The 10,274-nt window shown below is 41.2% G+C and overlaps 1 protein-coding gene across 1 annotated transcript in view; it reads left to right on the forward strand.

Annotated features, from left to right (window-relative positions):
• LY75 (lymphocyte antigen 75) overlaps window positions 1-5,592 on the forward strand; it is a 97,324-nt gene extending 91,732 nt beyond the window's left edge. The window contains 1 exon segment of the mRNA XM_015420879.1: window positions 3,048-5,592. Within this exon segment, the coding sequence (XP_015276365.1) occupies window positions 3,048-3,232 (185 nt within the window). The 3' untranslated portion in view covers window positions 3,233-5,592.
• The last annotated feature ends 4,682 nt before the right edge of the window (window positions 5,593-10,274 follow it).

Below are 10,274 nucleotides of genomic sequence, written 5' to 3' on the forward strand. Positions count from 1 at the left end.
CACTCTTTCTCTCATACTTTTATAGTCAGTATGGACTGATCCATCTCTCTCCATGCAAAACTGTGCAGGCAAGAAATTGGCATAAGGCTCAGGAGTAGAGCTGTCCTCCCTCCCTAGTTAGCTGTTGGCTGTGTGTTCCAAGTGGTGCAGCATCCATTACAGGCAACGGGATAGAGTCCAGTATAGAAGAGGGCCCTAGAGTGTACATACAGCCAAAGTCCAAAAGTGAGAGGGAAGGATGGATTCCACTGAGTGCTATACAGAGCTCTTCCTGCACAAGCTGCGCCTATGAGGAATCCAACCTTTAGTTCCTTAGGTAAGCATTTCAGTTTGATTACTGTAAAGTGATAAAATAATAGCAGCTAATAATTAGACGATTTGATGATATTAGGCTTCATGGCGCTGACAGTTTCAACCTGCACTCACATTATATAGGCAGTGTTGTCTGTCTATAGGAGCTCTGTCTTCCTTATCAGGTTGCTGATATAATTAGGGCATCAGGGTGTTTGTAACTAGCAATCCTGCCTTCCCTTTTTCCTTAAGTAACATCTATAGCTATCTGTTCTAAACCTATGATTCATTTCAGATTTCTTGCTTTATAAAATTGCCTAGGGCAATGAAGCAGGAACTAGGAGAGACTGTCCAGAAGGAACTGCGACATAGGAAGCTGGAAACAGGTCAGAGTCAGCAGCTCTCGGGCCAGATTGCAGCCATTGACAGGCCTGATATGGCCCGTGGGCCGCACGTTTGACAGCTCTGGTCTATATTAAATTATTTCAGTATTAAATAATTTAGATTTTTAAAAACTGTATGCCATCAACAATTAATCCTGTGATTTTAAAAATATAAATTTTAAATTATAATATAAATATTAATATATAATACAATGGCCCCACTGATGGACCTTCTGATGGCACCTGGTATTTTTGACCACTGTGTGACTGAGTGTTGGACTAGATGGGCCATTGGCCTGATCCAACATTGGCTTCTCTTATGTTCTTAAGTGGTGCTACATGCAACGGACAGAATAGGGATTCTGTTAGCATACTAACTAGACTGCTGCTACACAGCCTCCATATCTGACCGTCATTTTATCTTAGGTCCAAACTACACACTACATATACCTTGTGATCACTGTGAGCATCTGCAGGGTCAGAAGTGCCACAGGGGCCCATACAGCTTCTCCTCCCCCGTACGGTTTCCCTGACCCGAAACAGTGTTGGGGCAGCATCGTTTGCACCATTGGCAGGGGGCTGCATGTGCGAGCACTTAGCGCACATGCACACCCCGATGGGCTCTTTGCAGACAGTGCACAGGGGCCCCCTTCCCTTTCACCCATCCACCTGTGTGTGCAGCCTCCCTACTGCCTGCACTCAGCACCACCCTTTCCCCAACAACTCTAGCTAGTACATGCAGCTGGTCGTGCTGCTACTGTGGTGACCATGAGTGACATCACTGTACATCACATCAAAGCCGGGAGATGGGTGCTGGAGCCCTTCTAAGGGAATGGGTAAGAAAGGGCACACAGAGAAGAGACAGGGAGGTGTATGGATGGGGAGGGTCAGCGACAGCTGCCCCACCTCAGGGTATGCTGATGCTGGTCCTGCAAGTGGAGAAAATGGCTACTGGTAAAGTGCCGGTCTGCTGAATATTCTGAATCTGATAGCAGATTTCTGTACTAACACCTGTAATTCCTTGTGAATTATCTGTCAAGTCTTGGAGTGGAGGGCGCCATGCTCAAGTGCTTGTATTTGGGAAGACAGGTTCCAAAAATTGTTCGCCTTGTTATGGGTTTTGCAGGGCTCTGCTGATTTTTTAAAAATTTCTACATAAAACTGTATACTTAGTTTGCAAAAGGATGTATAATATGTCATCAGTATGCTGATGACACCCAGCTCTATTTCTCCCTTTTATCATTGTCAAATGGAGCTATGGATTCAAGTGCCTGGAGGCAGTAATGGACTGTGTCATAGCAGATATACGGAACTTGAATCCATAAAAAATGGAGGTGCTGTTTGTTGGTGGCTTACTGCATGCTCTGGATCGAGGTAGCCCTCTTCCTGAAAGAGAGGGTGCTTCTAGAGTTGCCTCTATCCTTAGATGCCCATATAATATTCATGGCTCAAGGTGCCAACTTCGTTTGGAGCACCAGTTGTGACTTAGCAGGGAAAGAATAACCTAGCTATAGTCGTGCATACTATTACCACATCAAGGCTGAATTATTGTAGTATTCTCTGTTGGACTGCCTTTGTGGGCCTCTAGGAAGCATCAGATGGTCCAAAATGATGTGTTAGGAATGTTGACAGAGAATGCCAGTGACCATATTTTTTCTGTGTTAAAAAAGCAGAATTAATTGCCATTTTTAATATGCCCTGATCAAGTGCTAGTCTTGACCGTTAAAGCCCCATATTCTGTGTCCTCAGGGTGTCCAAAGGACCCATTTGTCACACATAAATTTCCCTACTTGTTAATACCTTATGGTGAGGCCTTGCTTTCTGAGACAAGGCTGGTTGTGACCGAGAAGAGCTTTCTCAGCGTCTTTGGTTGAGTCATTATAATTTTATTTTGATAATATGACTGTGCCACCCTTTGGACTATGCAGAAAGTGTCCCTCAGACAGTGTTAGTGTCAACTTTGGACTATGCAGAAAGTGTCCCTCAGTGTTAGTATCGTCAAATCTGCTGCTAATACTCTAAAATTTTAAAGATGTAGCTTGCTGTCAATATTCTTCTCAGAATGGTAAATGAAAGGATAAGCACTCCTTCAGACAAAGCTTCTGTAGAGGTGATAGGAATCCATTTGCCTACAGAGCCTTCCTTCCAATTATAGCAAGGGGCTTCGTCGTAAACATCTTTGGAAATGAAAGGGAAGGCTACACTTTTCAGGGTGTGGAAGAACAAAAGAGCTTTTGTTGCTGAAAATGAGTGGTGGGAGGAATGCTTCCTCTGGTAGCTAATATGAAAATAACCTTGTGTCACCCTGTACAGAATAAGAGTTTCAGTCAAACTTCTTGTGGTGAATGATGCTCTTCCTTCTTCTCCTGACAGGTTTCAATAAAGCAGGAGCGGTGATAGCTTTTGCTGTTATAATTGTTCTGGCCTTGGTTGGTGGATTGGTATGGTTCCTGTATAAGAAAAAACGACTGCAGTGGGGTGGCTTCTCTTCAGTACGTTATGAACGGGGGATTTACGAAGATGAAAGTCATAGCATGTTTACCAGAGATGACGACTGAACAACTGTATCTGCTGGTTGTATTTCTACAAATTCGGGAATAGGTTATTTTGGCATCTTGTTATATAGGTTTTGTTTTAGCAAGCCTATGAGGAATGTGTTGACCCAGAGCTAAATCGTGACTTCTGGATGCAATGTGCATTTTGTTCATAATGTAAGATTTTTTTGACGGCAACCCTCTTTCTGTATTTAAGAGCAAAATGTTTCTGATACACGCATCGTCTAATCAAGCTTGGCACTTTTCACTGTCTTAAGACTTGCACATACAGTGAGGCACAACATTATATCCTAATGTTACCATTGGGATGCGTATGAAGAAAGATAGTAAATGTCCAGTGGTTTTTGTTTCAGAATTAATTTATTACACAGAAAATTTTTAATATGACAGCTTGTAATCTTGGCCTTATTCTGATTTATTTGAGATCTATTGGGTACAGGGTTTTAAACAGTCTTCTGTAGAAATGGTTGCCTTTTGATAAAAGCTCCAAAGATTTCCACCTAAGATAGAATTTTATCTTTTTCTCAGGTACTTTAATTATTTATAGACAATTTGAGGCTCTTAATTTTTAAAAAAGCAGCAAGTTATCAGTGTAGATTCATCAGAATGAGCCATGTATCCTATCCCTCACAGATAAAAATGGAAGCAGCCAAATTGAAATTAAGAGCCAAATCTGAGGTTTGTTTGTCTAGCAAAACGCTTTGTAGTGAATGGAAGGCGACATGCCAAAATGGAAATTGTGCTGCCTGATGAGAGCGCCAGATAGTTGTGTTTATTTTTATTTCTTCCGCCATATTTATGCATCCCAAAAAGAAGATACTAGAAATGTGCTCACTAAATGGGTTGTCAGGGATTGAAAATCTGCCCTGCATGGCTTCCAACAGTCCATGGTCCTGCTAGGGATTCTGTGTGTTCCCCCCCCCAAAAAAAAAAACCCTTTAGCTTCATATATTACATCAGATAACATTCTGGAGGACCCTATACCTTCGATCCTGCCAAAATTCACTGCCAAAATTTCCACCCACAAACGATGGCTTTATCATCCCTCTGCTGCAGCCCAAAACTGTCCCCCAAGGGCCCCAGGAACAGTATGAGGGAGGTAATTGGCCAACATCACCCTTCCCCCCCCCCTTTTATGCAAGGATTTGTTCAACTCAATGACTTTTAGAACAAGCTTTAGTGAGGGATAGTTATGGTGGGAAAGTGAGGCCTTCGGCATCATGCTGCTTGTGTGGAGGTTCCACATACTTGCTTTGCGATCCTTCCCATTATGGTTACTGAAAACTAGTTTACATTACATTTATCCATATCCATGTAGAACTAATTTTAAATTGCTCCATTTTTTGTTTATTGAGTGATCCCCCCCAAAAAAAAACCCCTGTAGCTTCATATATTACATCAGATCCTGTGTGAGGATCCACTTTACACTAAATCAGAATTAGCTGTTATGATTGGCAGCAGTTCTGCAAGGTCTCAGGTTTACTATCTGAGATCCTTTTAACTGGAAATTGATTCTGAGAATTTCGGCATACGTAGGATTTTGTTTACAATTGAACTATAGTATACTACTACTACCACACATCTTTTTTTTTGTTTAAAGTCTGCACAACTAACTTTCCATGTTTTGCCAGCTGTCACATAGAGCACTTTGAAGCCATAATGTGTAAACTAGCCCTCCAGCAATCTTTGGAAATGTATTTGCGCTAAAAAAAAAATTTTTTTGCATAAAGAGTAGCACTAAGTTATGTCCAACATAAGATGGGTAGACTCAGTAAAGGAAGCCACATCCCTCAGTTTGCAATACCTGAGCAAGGCTGTTAATGATAGGACATTCTGGAAATAATTAATTCATGGAGTCTCCATAAGCTGGAAGTGGCTTGACAGCACTTTACACACACAAGTTAAGTTGGTTTCCATAACATAAAGGACTGCCTTAATCTTACTATAACACCCCCAATTTAATAAAAACAGTCCAGGAAAATATTTAATGCATAGTTCTGATAATATTAGTGGTTATTTTTGAGGAACCTTCTCACAGATAACAGGCAAAACTTGTTGACTTACTGTTATCAGTAATCATAGTTTCTAGAGTTCCTTTTATAAGGCTGTGGAAAACTCAACGTGGCGATATGGTGGCAAAGTATTTTTTTCTGAGATGGCATCGTTCTCTTTTTTTCTTTGGGAGCTATCTGTAATGACACAAACTTTTTAGCCGCCGAAAGACATACCTCTTCAGTGACAATGGTACAAAAATATCTTTGTATATGTCCGTACAGTTACGAAAATAATAATGAAAGGAGGTTGCTTCCTGTGACAATGGTAGGCAGGCATGTTTTCTCCCCCCCCCCCTTTTTTTAAACATCCAGGGCCATGTGGTCGGGAGTTATTCATTGAGGGAGTTTACATCTTTCAAAAAATTTAAGGGTTCTGAATAAAATTTCATGAAGAGCCACGAGCAGGAAGAGGGGACATGCCCAGTTCTCCCTTACTGTTTCACAAACTGTATCTCATAGGCAGGTAGGATGCCTGAAAACAATAATCCACACAGCAATATATTTGCTAGTAGGAGGAAATACATTTGTACCCAAGATACAAATATCACTCTCTGAAACTGGTAATTTGGCAATAAAAGTGCTATTGTCAGGGACTATGTGCAACAAGTGGGCCAAAAAAGGGGTGACATTTATTATGTAAAACCTAGTTGTACCAAAAAGTTTTTAATGTCGCACCTACACATGAATAGCCCAAGTCAGAATAATGGTGTAGATTTATATATCTGTAGTCAGAGGAAAATATTATGCACGTTGGTTTTGTTGAAAGCGTGATTAAAAGAAATAAAATGCCCTTGCAGCGTTCATTGTTCTAAATTAGTAATGGGTGGAATCTATTCACTATTTTGTACATTTGCATTTGATAACAGCCTGTTTGTGACAGAGGTCCCAGTCTACAGATCTAGGTCCATGCTTGCCAAAGTGATGGCTGGTTCTGTGATCTTTTGAGCATGAGCTAATCCTTTGCAGGTGGGCAAAGGGAAGACATGGAGCTGTACAGATAATTGGCAGTGAAAAACTAGGCAGTGTAGGGGCAAATGTAGATGGTGGAAGTTCTGTCCTATACATGCAGTAGTAATGAGGGTTTTCTGTTATTTTGAATTCTTTAAGGCAGTGTGCTCTACCTTACTGGTTTTATGACTATTTGCACTTATGGGCTCCTTTTGAGGTGACTCTACACACAGAAAGTTTATTTTAAATATTCCTAGGGCTCTTCGATTATGCAAGATAATAGATAAATATGCACAAAATGTTCCAGTGTTTCTATAAAGTGTTTATTTATATAATGTATGAATTACACAGATTTTGTGAGTTAATGGTTTTTGGTCTGTGGGGTTTTCTGTCCAAACAGTATCTGTTCTTAGACATGCTGAAAAACGATGTTATGTGAATAAGTGCAAATGCCTTAATAGAACTATTAAGCCTTATTGTTGGGAGTTCACAATGAAATCTATATTGGTTATGCTCTTAGAAATAGTGGGTTTATTTTTTAAAAAGTCAGATTTGTATGTGTAAGAAAATGTAAGCTGATTTGGTTGTTTTCACCTTATTTAAATACACTGTAAAATTTTGAATTGTTTTCAACGTGAAAAGTTCTGTTAAAGCTAGAAAAAAGTAGAATGTATTCTTGTATTCTGGTGCATTTTCTTTGTTGGGGCGGGGGAAGGGAGGGCATTAAGCAGATCACAAAGGGAGAATATGATAAAAACTGTATTAGTTTGGCAGGAGACTGCTGTTGCACTTAGTTGCCCCATTCTTCCTCTGCTTAATAGATGACAAGCACTGTTGGCTGTTGCACCGTTGATCGCTTTTTAGGTAGGAAGGGGAGCACTTGAACCAAGTCCAGTACTTTCTGTCCCTTTGTTTGCTTAACAGGCAGTCACTGTAGTAAGAGGTGACAATTTGTAATCATCTGTCCAATGGCAGATTCTCTGCAGAAACGCCATACGACCCACTTTACAGGTTCTCGTATGCCCTTCTGCTCCCCTCGCCCAGTTTCTTTCCTAGACCAGTCCTTGTGCACGTTTTTATAGCGGGAGGTATCCAAAAGCGGTAACTTCTTTCGGCTTCCAACTTTCACTTTACAAAACTGGGACAAATGTTTACAGACCATGAAAAATCAAAGAGTGGTGTTTGGAAATTCTTCTGTAGACCTATAGAATACAGCAGCTGGAAGATACCTGTACGTGAATGGGTATAAGCTTAGAGGTATGTGTGTTAAAATAAAGAATGTTTTTTTTTATTTTACTTGTAAAATAAATAAAGCTGTACAATATGTTTTGATTAAAATCAGTGTTAGATTATTTTTCGTTTGGGAGCAGCCTTTTCTGCAGAATGCAGTGAAACGTCTGTCCATTCACCTCTACATGTTATTTCTGTAGGATTAGATTTGTACTTGACTCGTCTTTCAGAATCAGCAGAGCTGCTGCAGCTCTGGGACATTTAAAAACATCAAAAATAATCATGTTTTCCCTTCTTTGGACTGGTAGTTTTAAGTAGCAATGGGAAACTCTGGTGTTCATCATTGTGTCTTCTGTGCCGTTGTGCACGGGAACTGAGCGTGTGTAGGCATGCCGTGAATAATACAAAAGCTTCTGATGGCATGAGTTGCTTTCCCACCTTCAACGCCTATAAAAGGGGGAACAGCCCCTCCCTCCCTCAGTTCTTCTTTTGCCACTGCTGAAGGAGGACGTCTCCATCTCCTGTCTCTGGTAACAAAGGAATCGATAGAGAAGAAATGTATGACTCTTCCACCCTGTCATTCAGGGTAGCTAATTATAAGGCCATAATGCAAAACCTTGACTTACAAAACTTTGTACCCTGGAAATCTTTGTCAGTTTCTTAAGGGTCTACTGGACTTGAATTTTGCTCTGCTATTACAGACTAACATGGCTACCCACACGAAACTAATTCAAGGTGTCTACCACAATACCTGCGTCACAGAAAAGTGTGCTCTTATTTCAGACTTGCAGAGGAGAATCCCAGGTCTGAAAGAGTTCTAGGTAAAGGTTTCCCTTGTTCGAAGGGTAGTCAAATCCAACTCTAGTGGGGCGGTGCTCATGTCCGTTTCCAAGCCAAAGAGCCAGCGCTATCTGAAGACTTCTCCGTGGTCATGTGGCTGACATGACTAAACACTGAGGTGCACGGAATGCTGTTACCTTCCCACCGAAGCGGTACCTATTTATCTACTTGCAATTTCTTGCTTTCAAACTGCTGGTTGGCAGGAGGAAAGAGTTCTATGGGTCACCAATTACAACTTACCATTACAGAAGCCTTTTCTTTACCTAATGCAGATGCCTCACTCAAGTTTTTTTAAGCCTCTGCAAAAGATCCTACATATGCTTAAAAATCGTGTTGTTGCTGAATGCTTTTTACTAAATGTATTAATAATTCAAATGTTAGGAAGACAGCTGAATAGCAGACTTAGCCTGGTGTTTCTTGATGTGACAGAGATGTCATGGTTTATTCAAGGCAATTTCACATATCAAACCATTTAGATATGCTTGTTACGCCTTCGTTATCTAAAAACTAGAATTCCTTGAATTCAATTCACTTCAATAGATTTGATGTTTATCTCTTATGCTTCCCGCACCTGATATCACAGATATTCTCTACTAATGCAATTGTACACCTGACATCTCAGTTCTTGTGGATGAATTGACAATAAAGCTTCAAACCTTTTGTCTGCCTAAATAAAAGGTTCATCTATTGAATACATATTAAGAATTCATTAGCAAAGCCATTAAATTCTTTAGACAGAGGCAGGTAGAGAACCTGGAATTCTGAGACAAAAGTGGAAGGGCAATATGACGATATACAACGGGCAATAATCCAACAACAGTTTATCAATACCTGTCCTTTATGGTTCTGTACAATATAATTTCAACATGCATCTTCCTTTTTACCCAGAAGATTCAAGGTAGATACTCATAAACATTTAAACAGGTTAACATCATAGTCACATTGTTGCATAGAATCAAATGGTATAAGTTAATGGTGGCATTCAAAAAGTCTGATTGAGAGGCTTGCTACTGCATATATTTTGAATGGACACACCCCAGTCATCATGTGAGATCCCAAAGGTACATGACTTCAAACTGGGTATCCTGCAACATTGCCAGCTCTGGGGTGGAGCCTGGGGAAGGTGGGTTTGAGGAGGGGAGGGACTTCAGCCGGGTATAATGCCATAAAGTCTATCCTCCAGAGCAACCGTTTTCTCCAGGGGAGCTGATCTCTACTGTCTGGAGATCAGGGCTATTTTGGGGTAGGAACGCACAGGAACGGAGTTTCGGCTGGCTCCCGAGTTGGCCACGCCCAGTAGGAACTCATTAGCATAATAGGGCACACCCAACAGCAGAAACTCATTAGGATTGGCTACATTCGGTGTGTGTGGCCTAACATGCAAAGGGTTCCTGCTACAAAAAAAGCCCAGGGTTTTGACCACAAACAAGGTAAACAGAATAAGAAGCAAAAGGTGGGTGTGGCTGGATGACCACACTTCTGGTGACATGGGGGTGTGGCCTAATATGCTAATGAGTTTCTGCTGTTGGGTGTGGCCTGTTATGCTAATAAGTTCCTGCTGCGCTTTTTCTACCAAAAAAAGCCCTGCTGGAGATCATTTGTAATAGCGGGAGATCTCCAGTCCCCACTTGGTGGTTGGGAACCCTAGTATCCTGTGAAGGGGTGGGGGCAATTTCAAATGACAGCAACATTTGATATAACTGGGGAAAACACTCCAGACTGAAACAGACTAAAACAATAGAAGCCATTGGTAGTACTTTAAAAGAATAACCACTAAATGGCTCGCATCCTTTCTCCAGGGTTGGGGACAAAGGGTGGCAACGAGGGGATCAACTGTCCCGAAGGCACCCACTGCCCTATGGAGTGCCCCAAGGGGCGGTACTTTCCCCGATGTTGTTTAACATCTATATGCGCCCCCTTGCCCAGATTGCCTGAAGGCATGGTCTTGGGTGTCACCAGTAGGCAGATGACAC

This window comes from Gekko japonicus, unplaced genomic scaffold, assembly GCF_001447785.1.
Source record: "Gekko japonicus isolate JY-2015 unplaced genomic scaffold, Gekko_japonicus_V1.1 scaffold2322, whole genome shotgun sequence".
Classification (NCBI taxonomy): domain Eukaryota; kingdom Metazoa; phylum Chordata; class Lepidosauria; order Squamata; family Gekkonidae; genus Gekko; species Gekko japonicus.